General features: G+C 36.3%; 1 protein-coding gene across 10 annotated transcripts in view; it reads right to left on the reverse strand.

Moving 5' to 3' along the window:
• Positions 1 to 17,550, reverse strand: part of CDC123 (cell division cycle 123) — a 117,292-nt gene that overhangs the window by 35,773 nt on the left and 63,969 nt on the right. For all 10 annotated transcript variants that reach the window (XR_011976948.1, XM_072653317.1, XM_072653315.1 and 7 more), the window contains 2 exons: positions 15,937 to 16,032; positions 10,891 to 10,997 (listed from right to left, as the gene is read on the reverse strand). Coding sequence is in view for 9 of the 10 variants with exons in the window: in XM_072653317.1 (XP_072509418.1) it covers positions 10,891 to 10,997; positions 15,937 to 16,032 (203 nt within the window). In the remaining variant the exon portion in view is untranslated. The remainder of the gene's footprint in view (positions 1 to 10,890; positions 10,998 to 15,936; positions 16,033 to 17,550) is intronic.

Consider the following 17,550-nt stretch of genomic DNA (forward strand, 5'->3'; position numbering starts at 1 on the left):
TTCAAGACCTGGGTGCTTCAGTGGCCTGCACTCTCATGAGTGAACAGTGTGATGTGTCAACCAAAAAAACTGATATGCATTGGGACTTGTACTAAGAGAAGCAGAGCTTCCAGAAAGAGGGAGCTCAAGTCCCTCACCTCATCTGTAGTACTGTGTTTAGTTCTAGATGTGACAGTTTAACAAAAACCAGAGGAACCAAAGGAAGGCAGCCAGGACAGTAGGACCTTGAGACTGCATCAAATGAGGTAAAGGAAGTGGACAGGAAAAGGTCAGCATGGAAGGTTCAAGAGGAAAATGACAGCTGTCTTCAAGTATCTTAAAGGCTGATGTGTAGAAGGAGGATTTTTCCTCATTCTTAGCCCCAGAGGGCAGAATCAGAAATAAATGACAGAAGTTCCCATTAGGTAAATTTAGGCTTGATGTCAGGAAAAATTTACTAACAATTAGAGAGGGGCTGCCACCCAATAAGGGCTTAATAAATGTTTAATCACTACCCAAAAGTACAAAGGACTTCCTCAAAGAGCAGTGGGTTGCCTCTCCTTAAAGGTCTTCAAGCAGATCTTCAAGTAGTCACTTGTGAAGTATGTTGCAATAGACACTTCTTTCACATATGGGTTAAACTAAAGAGTTGCGGAGGTCCCTTCCTACTCTCAAATTCTGCAATTCTGTGATTTTATTGGGTTGAAGTATACTTCCCTATTACTCCCAAGCACTGGTTCTGGTTCTACCTTCAGGAATTACACACACACACAAAATTTCACATCCTTCTCATGCAGTTATTATACAGCTATAAAATGAGGGGGGTTGGATTAATGATGCTTACGATACCTCTCAGTCCTAAAGTTATGGTTCTATGAGCCTCAAAAGAGCAACCAATACTGGAACAGAAATCACTGGTCATCTGTCTCTTAAAATTAGAATTTAAATTATGGAAAAAAAAAAAGAAATCTACACTGAAAAAAAGACAGAATAGATGATCTATTATATCATAGGTTTATAGAATCACAATCAGCAAGGTGGTACAGTGGATAGAACTCTGGATGTGGAGCTGGGAATACTGCCTCAAGACACTTACTAGCTGCATGGTCCTAGGAAATTCACTTAAGTTCTGACTGCTTCAGTTTTCTCATCTGTAAAAATGGGGCTAACAGTAGCACCTCCTTGCCAGGGTTATTGCTGTAAGAGTCAAATGAGATAGGTTCTGAGGAAGGTGGTGCAGTGGATAGAGTACCAGTGCAGGAGTCAGGAGGACTTGAGTTCAAATCTTACCTCAGACACTTAACACTCACTAGCTGTGTGACCTTGGGCAAGTCACTTAACCCCAACTGCTCATCCTGGGTTATCTCCAATCATCCTGATGAATATCTGATCACCGGATTCAGATGGCTCTAGAGGAGAAGTGAGGCTGGTGACCTGCACAGCCCTCCCTCACTCAGAACAAAGTCAAGTGCAAGTCATGTCATTATTTCTCTGATGGCATGGTCTTCTTCGGCAATGAAGGACGAATACACACAAATGAGATAAGATGTAAAGTACTTTGCAAAACCTTAAAGCAATGCGTAAAATGCTAGTTTACTGTTACCACTACTATCATATTATCATTATTATAATTAGTGAAAGCTGGAAAGGACCTCAGAAGTCATCAAATCCAGTCCCCTCATTTTACTAATAAGGAAATTATCTACCAGAGAAGGTAAGTTACTCAACCAAGGTCAGACAACATTGATATCTATTCCTTTTATTTTTAAGTCTATTTGAACAAAGAATAATGTGAAAACCTATTACAAGTTAGAAAACTCTAAATCATCATAACAACTTAAAGTTACAAAGGCTTATATAAATTAATTTAAAACTAAAAACAGCAGTATAAAAATAACATCTTTCACAATGTTTTGCTAACACTTTAAGTAGCAATAATCACATTGAAAAGTTTAAATACCACTCAGCTATTTAGAGAGCTTATCAGTAGGCATGAAGTACTTACCATTTTTCATTAGATCCTATCACTATGAAACCTGGGTAATTAATTGTTAATAGTTTCCCAAAGATGTGATGCAAGATGAGTTCAAAGTGCAGGTTTACAAGCTTTCCCTACAAACTTGGAAAAGTCCACATAATATCTTCAGCATAATTGTTTAAAAAAAAAAAGTTTATTCATCCATCTGTTTCCCTAAGTAATTTAGGCACTCCCTGGCAGAGGGGGAAATTATCTCCCTGTAATGCCTGGGGGGAAAGCTTCCTACCTAAATGCTTCTCTCTAGTACTGTCAAGGCTTGGTCTGGGTAAATCAGAATTAATCAGCAAGCATTTAATAAATTCCTACTTTGTGCCAAAGCACCATGGAGAAGCAGACAGAAAGCAAACCTTAAAGCCCAGAAGAAAAGGGCTTGTCCCTTCTCTGACACCTATCAGCCACGCGAACCTGAACAAGAAAACATAATCTTTCAATGCTCTAAGTCGTTTTCTAAGTGCAGAAGCTAGAATTTTCCATGCCAAAGAAATCAGAGATCCAGTCCCGACCTATCCCTACTATGTGCCAGGCACTGTGCTAGTTGCTGCACATACAAAGGCAAACAGAAAATCATCCTTGTCTTCAAGGAGCTTACACTGTACTAAGGGAGACAAATAGATACAAAGCTACTTGTGGAAAGTAGTCAGGGTGGTAAGGAAATGTTTCACATAAAAGTGACTAACAGAGCTAAGTCTTAAAGGAAACTAGGGATTCTCAGTAACAAATGTGTGGAGGAAGCACATTTCAGCTGTGGAAGAAAAGCACTGCAAAGGCCTGGAGATGGAAGATGGACTGCTATATATGAGAAGCAGCAAGAAGATCAGTACAGTTACTGTATGGCAGAGTATATGAAAAAGAATAATGTGAATGAGGCTGGAAAGGACTTTAAACACCAACTGAAGTAAATGACAATAGAAATTACAGGCTAATAAACCAAAATTTCAACTGTAAGCAAAGCTTGATGGTTGCCACAAGTAATATGTTTCTAATACACCATTTTGGAGCACATAGGTTACTAGTAGAAGAAAAATCCAAGGGGAATGAAACCATATATGTAACAGGGTTTTTTTAAAATAATGAACCTAACAAAATGGTCTTTCTGGTTCATCAAAAGAAAAATATGAGTTCTTAACAATGTGCTACAACCTGGTATTTTACTAGGTAAATGTTATTTAATCCTGTACATATTTTGTTCACAAAAAATAAAGTCTACCACACTTTACAAATGCTTTTAACTATAAGACACATGAAAGATATAATAAACTGACTTGCAAATTACAAATGAGAAAGCTGGATTATTTACTGAACATAAAAACATTGATGTAAGATTTTTTTTAATGCAAACGCAATGGACCAAAAAAACCCCAATAAATCTATGCTCAACTCTTACTAAGCAATGGTACTCAGGTTAAGGGAAATGAACAAAATAGGAAGGATTCAATTTCTATTCCTATAAACTAAGATTATAAAATTCAGCTTTAGTCTCAAAAATGCAAGGAAAAACTTTAAACACAAAGAGCAGGAAAGTCTCAAAAGCATAAGATAAAAAGAACCTGCTCAGCCATCCTTGAGACTTGCTTCGTGCTATCCCTGTAAGCTGCACTTGCAACAAAGGAGCTATTTCTTCCATAACTGCCTTGATGAGCTGTACTGGTCTCCAGAAAGGCGAGTATTCTAACGGCCCCACATGAAAAGGTAATTAAGTGGAGAGCCAATAGGAAGTGGGAAAAGAAAAAAAATCAATATTCTTTCCAAAAGAGAAAGTTTTAAATTTGAAGACTTCTTCCAATTTTGACACACAAGTATAAATAATAATACACATTCAATAGATTTTGCATTATCATTAGATAATAAGCTCCCTGCTAGAATTTAAGGACAGAAAATGAGAAATAATGAAGAACTCTTCCAGAGCCTAGCACAATGACTTAAAGCTACTTGGCATTTAATAAATGCATGTTGAATTGAATGCAGATTTCTACATAAGGAGAAAAAGGTCAGTAAAAATTGTTTCCAAATTACAAATGGTTTAAACTTATTTGATAAGCTTAAGCAAATAATCTCTATAAGATCCACTTAGTTTTAAAAGTCTAGCAAAAAGTTTTTCCAAATCAAAAACTCAAGGTTCATGGCAAGATAAAGCCTGCTATTAACTCTCCAAAAAAGAATCCAAACTATGATTAGGTAATGTTACATAACATATCGAGTGAAAGTGAGTGAAAGCAAATGGAAAAGGATCCTCAGATACAAAGATAGCAAACCTACAATATAACGCACTAGAAATATGAGGCTTCTACTACTCAAGTCACTTAAAAATAGGACAAAAAATTGTGGGAGGTGGGAGGATAGGCTCTGTTTTCAATAAAAATAATAACAACAACAAAGGACAACTCTGATGACAGTTTCTATGAATAACTGTCAGCAAATGCTTTCCTGAATATACTAGGAATTACCCAACTAACTAGAACTCAGGGAAACAATGTAATTTGTTCACGATTTGTTGTCAACAAGACTTTGGCCAAAAGCAAAAAAAAGGTATACGTTATCAGTTGATACTTATTAACTACAAGGCACTCATGAATCTTTTTCTCCTTTCATTTCTACCTGGCCAACTTCCTCAAAATGTTCTCTCCACTTAAATGACTCTAAGCCTTGTGGCTTACCTTATGCCTTCATTCGCAGGCGTTAACCACGTATTGATGATTATGATAACAATTACAAGCCTCTTCCCCAACGGACTGTCTATGATGCCCAAAGACTCCTAAGTGCTGTTTGAGAAAATATGATTCATACTTGCAAAATCAAATAGAATTAAACATCAAAATAGTGCTAGGATCCAGTTACATTGAAAACACTAACAATATTCTGTGGGTAGATATATTGGGCTGACAATTTTCTCAGGACATAGAAAGAGTTTTATAATATGTAGCATTTCATAGTCTTTCCTTAAACAGTAGAAATAATTACTGCAAACAGCAATCAATCAAGAAGAGTCACATCTAGGACCTGGGCTCCCACACCCAATATGTCAGAATCCCACCTTTCAAATTATGGAAATCATTCAATTCTTCAATTCTATTCTCTTCAGCTCTATTACTGGAATAGTATTCAACTACATCAATGCCTAATTAATATTTATGAAATATTTTAAAGATTAAAAATGTTAACTTTCATTATAGTTTTAATAAGGAACTTTTACCCAAGTAATGCAGAGGATTTTGGTTACCATGTCATAACAAAGCACATCCTTGCTCCCTAATTATAGCAAGTAATGGAATTTTGTGTACTAAATCATAAACTGTTAGCCACATTACTGATCATTTTTAACAAGTACATAGTTTCAAAGTAACATGGAAATTAAGACAATTATTTATCAGTGAGCTTCTTGTCATATGGTTTATAGTTGGTTTAAAAATGCAGTTAAAATATAGTTTTCATTATCCTTCACAAGGTATAATAACAAGCACTACAAAATAGCACTACAACAAGCACTACATTTTAAGAGAAATATCTGAAAATCATTCTCTTCAAGAACACTACTGAAATAAAGGGGCAGCTAGGTGGTGCAGTGGATAGAGCACCAGTGCAGGAGTCAGGAGGACTTGAGTTCAAATCTCACCTCAGACCCTTGGCACTCACTAGTTGTATGACCTTGGGCAAGTCACTTAACCCCAACTGCCTCATCCTGGGTCATCTCCAGTCATCCTGATGTATATATCTGGTCACTGGATTCAGATGGCTCTGGAGAAGTGAGGCTGGTGACCTGCACTGCCCTCCCTCACTCACTCAAAACAAAGTCAAGTGCAAGTCATGTCATCATTTCTATGATGGCATGGTCTTCTTCGTCAACAAAGGATGAACACACACACACTACTAATATATGCTGCTAGGCATATATGGTCATTAAATTTTATAACATGAATTTAAAACAAATTTTGCTTTCTAGATTCAAAATACTGAACACATCAAAAATTTCTGTTACTTAAAAATAGTTAGCAGCAGAGTATAATTGGGTAGCTAGCCTTGCAAAACCAAAGGTAAGCAAAGTTTTCCCCATGTTTTCTAGTATGATCGCACAGACTCAAGATTAGGCTTCTATTTAAGATTTTCTCAAAATAATGCTACCTCAAGATAAATAATCTATAGAAAACATCTATTCACATTGAAGGAAGGGAGGAAGGGTGCAAAAACTTACAGGGAATTTGGAGTTCAAAGATTCTAAATGACTGCAAAACAAAATGAAAGTTTCTACAAGATTCCACTTCTTTGGCTTCGCAATATTAATGAGAGGAACAAACAGAGAGGAAAACATCAGAAATCTCTGGGAAATGAGCTAAGTGTGAGTATCAGGACACAATTTTTCAGAGGCAAAATATGCAAGTTCCCACTAAAAAGAACTGAAGCACAAAGATTAGGATGTCGTATAAATCTCATCTTAAACTTCACTGGCATAAACTGAAGATGGAAGAATTCCAATTAAGCAACAGTCAAAAGTCAATGTCCAGTGATATGTTGTTCTCCAAGTCATTTTACTGCTAGATTTATGATAATTTTTTCAAAGCAATTTTGAGAAAAAAATATAAGGAAAATAACTAAGCTAAGACATCCTAAGCTAAGAGTTCATACTACAAATGACATTAAAATACAGAGGTATTTCTCTGAATTTACAATCTCCTCAATAACTAATCAATCTATTCTCACCAATTAGTACTCTTATTTATGTGTCATGCAGATATCTAAGTTTTGTTTGTCTCGGTCTTAAACTTAATGAAAAAAATAATAATTAATGAAAGGAGTCTTGTGCCTTAGCTTTTGTAATCATTCTAGGCTGCTTAACTGATTATGCCCATAAAAATAATTCAATCAAGAAAACAAAGCACAGATTAATTATGTTTAGTGCATCATATTTTCTTCACATACTGCTTTTCCATGACCCTTCTTTGGAACTTCCTTCTTTGTATAAGAAATCATTTCTTCAATGCTGAGAAAGAGCATAACAAGAATAATACCTAACTGGAACACTAATGCATTGTTGGTGGAGTTGTGAACTGATCTACCAATGCTGGAGAACAATTTGGAACTTGGCCCAAAGGGCAATAAAACTGTGCATATACCCTTTGATCCAGCAATACCACTACTAGGTACTATCCCAGAGAGATCATAAAAAAGTGAAAAGGACCCACTTGCACAAAAATATTTATAGCGGTCCTTTTTGTGGTTCACCAAGAACTGGAAATTGTGGGGAGGTTCATCAGTTGGGGAATGGCTGAACAAACTGAGGTATATGAATGTAATGGAATACCACTGTGCTGTAAGAAATGGTGAACAGATGGATTTCAAAAAAACCTGCAAAGACTTACATGAACTGATGCTGAGTGAAGTGAGCAGATGCTGTACACAATAACAGCAACACTGTACAATAACTGATTTTGTTAGACTTAGATCTTTTGAGCAATATAATGATCCAAGACAATTCCAAAAGACTCATGATAGAAAATGCTATCCACCTCCAGAGAAAGTACTATGGAGTCTGAATGCACATCGAAGCATACAATATTCACTGTTTTTTGTTTTTATTTCTCACATTCTGATTTCATTGTTCTGATTCTTTTTTCACAACATGATTAATATGGAAATATGTTTAACTTGATTGTACATGTATAACCTATATCAGACTGCTTGCTGTCTTGGGGAGCAGGAGAGAAGACAGAGAGGGAGAAAAAATTGGAATTCAAAATCTTATAAAAGTGAATGTTGAAAACTATCTGTATATGTAACTGGAAAAAAATTAATACTATTAGCTAATATACATAAAAAAAAGAAACCAAGAATACTAACTGCCCTAAACTACCTAGCTGTGTCACTGTGGAAAACCAAACTATCAATTAACAATCATTTATTAAGTGTCTCCTATATGACAAGCACTGTGTAGGGCACAAGTCACTTCACCTCTGATTCTCAGTTTCCCCTTCAATAAGTTGGGGATAATATTACTTATGCTCCCTATCACAAAGGTTATTGCAAGGAAAGTATTTTATAAAGCTTCAAGCACTACAAAAATATAAATTATTAGAATATAATGCCCCAATTAAAGTTTTTTTTTTCAAAAGGAAACAAACATCACTCTCCTAAAAGGAAAGTCAAAGTATTTTCAGGGATCTTTCAACTTAATTAATGAAACTGAGCTCTTATCCCAGCACTGCCACTAAGCAGCCATGGGTCCTTGGCTGAATAACTCGGCCTCTTTTCAGTCTCAGTTTCCTTCCTCTGTTAAATTTACTTCAACTAAATGACATCAATATATTACTACCATCCTTAAAAAGTGAATGAAACTGTTCTTGCCAACAATTTTAGCTGGTAAGAGACTCCAGAGACCAAAGCCTTTGAGAGACACAGTTGTGTTTAATGACAAAAAGATTTCACATGATGCTTCTCCATGCTGATCTCTTTGATAGTGATTACCAAGAAATAGTCCTAGAAAGGGACAAACTATACAGTCATTATAAATCATCAACAGTCCCCAGATAGTCACCTTGGCTCACTTAAGGAAAAGGTTGAAAACTCAGTCCTATCTACCTTGCCATAGTCAACTCCCAATAATTTATGAAGGCTGACATTCTATGGGCAAATATCCTTATAATTTATAGTTTCAGGTTTAGCAACTGATTTCACCTCCTCTTCCAAAAAGCAGAAACAAACTAATCTGAAGTGGCTTTTCTACCTTCTCTCTACCTCTACTGCAACAGCAATTGAAGAAAAGTTTCTATATTAGTCAAAAGGTAAATGAACGGTACATGAAGGCGTAACTGGTACACTTAATATGTTTAATACAATAACCATCCCTCAACGTTGGATAATCAAGAGGTGACTATACTTTGTTTAGAAAGGAGGAAAGGTGTTGCAGATGAGGAAATGGAGGCTCAAAGACTGTAGCTGCCCATAGTCACACCCAGCTAATAAATGTTAGGGGCAGAAATTGGACCAAGTTCTCATCTGACTGCAAGTTTAATGTTCTGTCCACATTCCAATTACAGGTGGTAAAAAAGAAACCATTAAAGAAAAAGTCTAATATAATTCATTTAAAGGCCATCTGAAGAGTTGGATGTCACTTAAGTATTACAAAAAATTATAAAATCATGATTTTCTTCATAGTGAACATATATTTCCTGGAATAAAATTGCTGCTTTATCAGAATTAAAACAAAAGCCATAAAATTCATAAGAAAAATGATGCAAACATAAATACAATGTTAAAAGAACCAACTGTCAAAAATACATATGCCCTCTGTGTTCCAGCCAACTTACTGACCCCTGAACTAAGAACAGCACCTTCTTCCTCCAGGCCCCCTGGCCTGTTTGCTCCCCAAGGCACACAGTTTCCCCCCTTCTCCCCTCCAATTCCTAGATGCTTTGGTTTCCCTCAAGGTTCAGCTTACATGCCACTTCCTTTAGAAAGCCTTTCATGATTCTCCTCCTCCACTTAGCACGATCTCCCTCCTCAAAGCACTGTCTATACATACTTTATCTGTTTATAATGCTGTGTTCTCCCAGTAGAACAAATGGTCTTTAGTGGCAGAAATTTTTTCCCACAATATCTTTGTGGCCCCAGTACCCAAAATAATTCCTTCTTCATAGCAGATATTCAATAAATGCTTGTTGGATCAAATTAAATAAATTATGGGAACTAACAGAAGTAAAATCTCCTTATGATAAATACCACAGGCTATCCCAATGGTTCTGTTATAATGGTTTTTCTTAAAATGAATATATTCTTAAAAATATATTTTTTATAGGATGAAAGTTCCAAAGATGAAATAGAGCTGTGCAGGTTCCGTGGAGTGAATCAACAAAAGAAATCAGGTACTTTTAAGTGAGTAGACAGAAAAGGGAGGCATACACAAATCTGGCTCCATCCTTCTCCCTCTCATGTGCTCTAAGATTGGGGTTGTTTGGTGCTTTATTTGGGTAGAGTAGCTAAATTTTATTCAAAACATGGAAAGATTAAGGGGAACTACAGAATAACTGTAATCTGAAAGTAGGACAAAAGGTAGGTCAAGAATTCACCTATAGCTCAACACAGCAATTCTTTCAATTTTCACAATACAAATAGGGAAAAATCAGGCTCCTTGTCTTAAGAGTGACTGTTCCATGGCAATCACAGAAAACCTTTATTATACAGGATGTATGTATTTAATTTAAAAAAGACCAACAAAGCACCACTTCAAAAAGTCATCCTGGAATATGTAAGTGAATACAGGGCTGGCCTCAGATCAAGAAGACCTAAGTCCAAGTTCCATTTCTGAGTAAGTGACCCAAGGTAAGTCCCATAACTGTTCAGGACACCAGAAAACTCAGACTGCTCACTCAAGAGAGGATGTAGTCCTACATTAGTAGAAGTAGATGGGTAGGCAGTCAGTATGCATTTACTTACATGTCAAGCACTGTGCTAAGGGCTGCAAACACAAAGACAAGCAAAAAGAAAGTTTTCTCCTGTAAGATTTCCCTTCACTGGGGGCACTTCTCTGGACTTCTCTGTCACATCCCCATGCAGAGTGTCTTCCCTTTTCCCCACACATCTCAATTTTCACCTCCCTTTTGTGTACTGTCTTACCCCATTAGACCACAAGCTCCTTAAGGGCAGAGATTGTCTTTTTCCCTTTCTTTGCATATCCAGTGCTTAGTGTAGCAACTGACACACAGTAGGCATTAAAAAGGTTTACTGACTGACTTACTGACTGACATCAATGAAATTAGAGGTCTAATCTGTCTTTCTCCCAATGCTACATGCAGAGAGATAGCTTTGTTACATACAGAACTGTTCTTTCCGTGATGGGACTTCAGCTGTGGAGTAATAAAACGTGTTAGAGTCATAACTCTACTTACGGTTGAGTAAAGTCATGAGTAATGAAGTCAGAACTCTTGAAAAGTAGAAAGATGTCGCTGAGGGTTTTACACTTCAGAGAACTATTCATTGCTATCCAGTAGGCATCCTAGATAAGCAAACACATTCAGTGCAAATTTCTGTTAGTTGCCAAAAAATAAAATCAGGCCTATATAACCCCATCGACATTGTATATTACCTCAAATGAAAAAAGTTAATCACTAGATGACAGATTTAGCTATCATTTCCTTAATCAATTTCAATAAGATATATTTCTAAAGAACTTCTGAACTGCAGTAATTCTCTCCAGAAGCCTAGTCCCTAGGTATAAAGATATGCTAATAAGGAGCCCTTTCTATGAGAATTATATCACAAAGATGTTTTAGAGAACCTCAGCAAATGTGACGTAGGTACCTCTCAGGGTTTAGCTCACTTAGGCTGTTTTTAAAATAAGGAAAGAGATTTAAAGAACATATTCAATCCCAGGGGATCTAAGTGAGCTGTGAAAGATAGGCTGTCAAGTTCCAAGTGCCCCTCCCTCCCAAGGAAAAGGAATCTTTTACCTTTCTCTTTCCCCTAATGTAATAGTAGCTAAAACACTTGGAGCCAGAGTTAGAGCATTTGGAATACCAGTTTCAACTGTTCCAAAGAAGCAAGTGGAACACTCAAAGCTACAAAGAATGTTCCACGTGGACCTCTGAAATCTACAAACATATCTAGTGTACATGTTCAGATAAAGTAACAGAACAGACATAGAGCGGGCAAAACAAATCTAAGAATGGAAAACTATTAGATTATCAAGATGCCATACCTTAGTACATAGCAAATATTGATTTTGGAAAGGAGAATTACAAAAACTTCTCAATTTCCAAGTATAATCAACTCTGCATTTTCTGAACTACCTGAAGTATTACTATGGATAACTAAAAACAATAACATTTAATCTACCTACTATGGAAGGAGAACTACATCTGTTCTCTGAAGCAAGATTCCTTAATATAGTCAAGTTCCAACCTAGTTGAATGGGAGGAAATTATTTCTGCATGCAGAAGGATTACCTACATGTACATAAGTAGAATGTGTTTAAATTCAAACCCTATTTTCATGAACTGTATTTGCCTTAAGTTCTATCCTTGGTCAGAAATCTGCAAATGTTCTATTACTTAGATTAAACTTCACTCAGTTTAAAGGAAAGAAAACTCAGATAAACTGTCAAAATTAAATAATAAATATTTCCATAAATATTTATGGATATAAATGATGCTGTGTTCAATACCATCATTACCCACTGCTTCCTCCTGCCTTCCTCCAATATCACTTTTTGCAACCTTGATCACACTTCCTTCTTCTTTAGCAACTTGTTCCAGGAATGGAGGACAATGTTGACCAAGTATTCTAAATTCTCTGAGAGCAAGGAGTTTCTTTTGTATCTGTATCTCCAGGTTCCAGCTCAGTACCTGACACATTATAAATGCTTGTTGCTGATAAATCTTCAATCACATTCTCTGCACTGGTTCCTTCCCATCTATCTACAAACATGTTCAGATTTCTCCAAATCTAAAAAATCTTTCACCTGATCTTTCTACCCTCCTCTATACCCCCAATTTAGCTGTATCTATTACAAGTCACTATTTTTTACCCCCAAATGCTCTCTTCTTCCTAACTTCCCCATTACTATGAGTGGTACCACCATCCTTCCCAATTCCCCAAGCCTGCAAACTAGGCATCATCCTCAACTCTTCAGTTTCTCTCCCACTCCCCCAAATCCAATTTGTTGCTAAGGCCTATGAATTTTACCTTTGTAACATCTCTCAAATATGTCCCCCTCCCTTCTCTGACACTGCCACCACCCTGGTACAATCCTTTATCATCTCAGTCACAGACTATTGCAACTACTGCTGACTGCTTTCCCCACTTCAAGTCTCCCCCTACTCTAGTTCACCTGCCACTCAGCTGTCAAAGTGATCTTCCTAAAGTGCAAATTTAACCATGTTACCACACTACTCAATAAATTCCGGTGGATCCTCAGGATCTACAGGATCAAATTAAAAAAAAAAATCTTTTCTCTGGCATTCAAAGTCCTTTATGACCTGGCCCTCCCCTATCTTTCTAGTCCTCTTATATCACTGCTCCCCCTCCTCAACCCCACTACACACACATACATACACACACACCAAGCACACACACACTATACACACACACACACACACACGCACGTGCACAGAGGATACTCCATCTCCTGGCTCTGGCCACTGTTACTGGTTGTCTCCAGTGTATGGAATGCTCTCCCTCCTCATTTTCGCCTCCTGGTTTTAGAAGAGCTTTCTTCAAGCTGAAATTCGAGCTTCTGTGGGAAGCTTTTCCTGATCCTCTTTAATTCTAGTGCCTTCCCTGTGCTGATCATTTCCAAATGTATATAACTTGTTTGTACATGCTTGTTAACATAATGTTTCCCATTGAACTGTAAGCTCCTTGAGAGTAAGGACTGGCTTTCACTTTTCTTTGTATCCTCAGTGCTCAGCACAGTGCTGGAATACAGCAGGCATTTAATACTTGATGAATGACTGATATCCCACATTTCTTGGTCTTTTAGGGGACAAATCTCTTGGGGAAAAAAGCACCTATATACAAGACCTCCACTTTCACCACCCACTGTCCCACTTTCTTTTCAATTCCTTGAAATCTGGATTCTATTTGCAACACTCTACTGAAACTCTTCTCTTAAAGGTCCCTGACACACCCACACCCAGCATTGACAAATCAAAAGTTTTTTTGTTTTCTTCCTCCATTAAAGCATTTTCTTCAACATTTGCCTCTGCTGACTTCCCTTCCTCCCTCTTTACTGGACAATCTCTTATCACTTGGCTTCAGAAACAACAACCATTCTTGTCACTTTCTGTCTCATTCATTCACAAGATTTCAACTAACATCTCTCTAGAGAGGGCTCTAATTTTGAAGTCAGAAAAAAACTTCCTAACAATCATTCAATCCTTAAAGTGGAATGAGATGCTTGGGGAGGCAGAGGGTTCTACTTCACTGGTCTTCAAACAAAGGCTAAGATAACTTCTTTTCAAGTTTGTAGTTGGGATCCTTTTTTGGACATTGGTTGAGGTAGATGATTTATGAGGTTTCTGTCAGCACTGTGATTCTGCAATTCTAATTCATCCCCAAATCCATACCTCTAGTTCTAACTTCTTTCTTTTTTTAATTTAGTGGTCTTTTGTTCTTCATACCTTTTATTTCCCCAAACTGTCCCTACTCCTAACTTCTTCCCTATAGAATACTCCTATGTCACAAAAAAAAAGGCAAAATACACTGATGCAGCAATTTAACTGGTAACATTTGGCACCTACAGGTTGACCTCTTTTCTATCTATAATGACTTGTTGACAAGATATTTCCACCAGGATGTCTCAGTGGCAACTCAACAACATATCCCAAACCTCATCATCTGGCTCCTCTATTATTGTTAATGTCATCCTTACGTCTCCTTCACTTTCATTAATTAGTTACCAAATCCTGCTAATTCTATCTTTACAACATCTCACTTCTATCACCACAGCACAGGATCATAACAATAATGCTCTCTCTTGGGCTACTGCAAAAATCTCCTACTTCCATTTTTCCCTCACCTCTAATCCATATATTTCACACCACTGCTAGACTAATTTATTTTACACAAAGACTTTGTCAAGTTATTTTGTTCAAAGTCTTCCATGTCTCCCTATGGTCTATCATATAAACTTCAAACTCAAATTCAAGACCCTCTAGAGTCTGCCACTGCCATGCCATCTCAGTCTTACTTTTTATTACTACACATCTCAAACTATACTCCAGGATAACTCTCTGTCCCCTGAAACTAATTTAATCCAACCAGCTTTTATTAAGTATTTGGTATCAAGGGACAAGCATTAAGCATTTAGTATACAAGAACTACATTAAACACTGGGGATACAAGAACAAAATGAAAAAGAGTTTCTCTTCTAATAATGAAGATTAATTGAAGTATTCTACTGGGGATGGGGATGGGGATGGGGCTATACAACATGTTAAACAAATAAGAATATAAATGATCACTTAAGAAGATAGGAGAGAGTATTAACAAAGGAGGCTTAAGAAAAATTTCCCATAGATAGAGACAAGCAGCTAAGCTTTTGAAGTCTTAAGAGGTGAGGCAGGACTGAATTCCAGCTATGGAGGCAGTGTATGCAAAGACCCAGATAAGAAAGATGCCAAGTGTTTAGGAAGAATCAAACAGAATAGTTTGGGCTAGCACATACTGAATACATAGTTGGAATATTTTACAATAAGCCTGGAAAGGTAGGCTAGAAAAGAGCTTAAAGGGAAATGGGTACCTACTATTTGCAGAATGACAGAACAAATCCTCACCTGTGACTATAATATAATAGTATTGCACCACAGGAAATGGCAAATAGGAAGAATTCACAGAAACTTGGGAAAACTTCCATCAACTGATACTGAGTCAAGTAAATGGAGCCTGGAGAACAATTTATATAATGACCACAATACTGTAAAGGAAAATAACACTGAAATAATTAAGAATGCTGGGCAATGCCCATTCACAGAAAATTTTAATCTGCCTTTTAAAAATAAAGAAATACATTCATGAACCTTTATTACTACACTGACAATTTGTTTAAGAATTAAGTGTTAAGAAACAATTTTAAAAAGCAAACTCAGTTCTAAATTCCTCTATTTCTAAGTCTTATGACATTTTAATTCTATTGTTTTCAAGAGAGAAACATTTTTCTGTTCGCTGAAATAGATGGCTAAGGTTTTGAAAAGCACAGAAACTACCCTTCTGAATTCCAGCATAGTTTGGAAAAAAAATTTGAAACTCCTTTTGGCAGAATTTATGCTACATAATGTATCTCAGATATGAAAACACATAATAAAAGGGCAAAAAAGGATATAAACAGAGAAATGACCATAAGCTCCTAGAATGAGAAAACTGATCAGATCAAAAGAACAAAGAGATATCAAAATAAGGAATGATGAAACAATGAAAAAAAAAATCTATGTTCTTACCCTGGGTGCACTCCAGTTAAGCTTAGGAAATACACTACCCCCCAGGGAATTAATAGCTTCTTGAACTTTAATGGCAAACTCAGGAAACTCTGGTGCCTGAAGAGAAAGAATAATTTTGTCATGTCATTCAGTTCATCACACTAAATATATAAACAGTATTAAGAACAGGGTAGTGACAGATATTAGAAAGGGAGTTCAGAACACTTGATTATCAATATTAATTAAACCAAATTAAGCAAATGATTAAGGCACACCCAGAAATAAGGGAAAGAAGATACTAATAATCAAAATCAATACACAATATTTTATTCAAGGCAAAAATAAAACTTACTAGAAATCTCTGAATTGAGAAAAAAGACCTTGATACCTCTTAATACATTTGCTTGGACGTACAACCAAGATTTTTTCTTAATGAGACATGATTTATGTAATAATATATATGCTGCAAAGGGTCAGATGGTAAGCTGGCCTTCAGAATGTTCAAAGCCAGTCAAATAAAATCCTCCATTTGAGAAAAAAAAATCAGCATGTTGGATAAATTCCAAAAAGACTTTATAAGAATGAGTAATAAATGATGCTTTAGTATGGTATTTAAACACTACTATTTTCAGAAGAGATTTTTATAAACAAAAATCAAAAATAGCACCTTGGTAAAAAGCTAAAATGTTCTTTGCCTATTTGATTGCTTTTAAAATGCATGTTTTACATGCTCAAGAGATTATAAAGTATTTTTACAATTCACCTCAATTAAACAGGCACTTCAAACACTTTAGTTAAGAGAACTAAAGCTGACTAATGCTACTGCTACATCTTATATTTATATTTCATATCAGTAACAAAGGGGGCCACATGGAAATCAACTTGTGAAAAGATAAACAGGCCATTAAAAGAAGAGGAATGGAAGTGGAGGTGGGGGGCAGGGAAGAGACATGATTTAAGGTATAAAGTCCACCCAGACAGCCATGCAATTTGCTTGTTTTCAACTGCTGCCCCCTTGTGGATAACTATTGTTTCAGAATAAAGTTACTCGTTTTTCTATTTTACCAAAAACACTAATCAAAAAAATTTCATCATGGAATTCAAAACTGACTTATAATACAAAATCTGAAATCTAATTGATTTTGTTCTTGTCTGTGATGATCCCAAAAAATTATCCAAGTTTCAATGAAATTTACAAGTGACTAATGTAGGAAACAGTTATAAGGGGCAAAGAAATATATTAAAGGAATTAAAATTTTATCACACACTCAGAAATAGGCGTTAAGAAAGATGGTTCACATCTAAATAAGGAAGCAATAAGAAGCTTAACATGGATGTATTTCCTTCTGTTTCTACTACTATTGATCAACAGACCACAGCAGAAGCTTTCCCAATTTTCCTACAGTCTTGGAATCTAGTCCAGTCCATCCCCTTACAATAAACCCAACAGGGCATCATCCATCCTTTGCTTAAAGACCTCGAGTGAAAGGAAACCAAAGATTCAACTTCAGTCAAGACTATTCCTCCTATCCAGTACTTTAAATTAGATTCCTGATACCTATCATTCATGTTCAACCCCGACATTAAAAATCTTTCACTTTTTAATTGCTCCTATATATCAAAAGAAATTCGTTT

The sequence above is a fragment of the Notamacropus eugenii genome, chromosome 3, assembly GCF_028372415.1.
Source record: "Notamacropus eugenii isolate mMacEug1 chromosome 3, mMacEug1.pri_v2, whole genome shotgun sequence".
Taxonomy (NCBI): Eukaryota; Metazoa; Chordata; class Mammalia; order Diprotodontia; family Macropodidae; genus Notamacropus; species Notamacropus eugenii.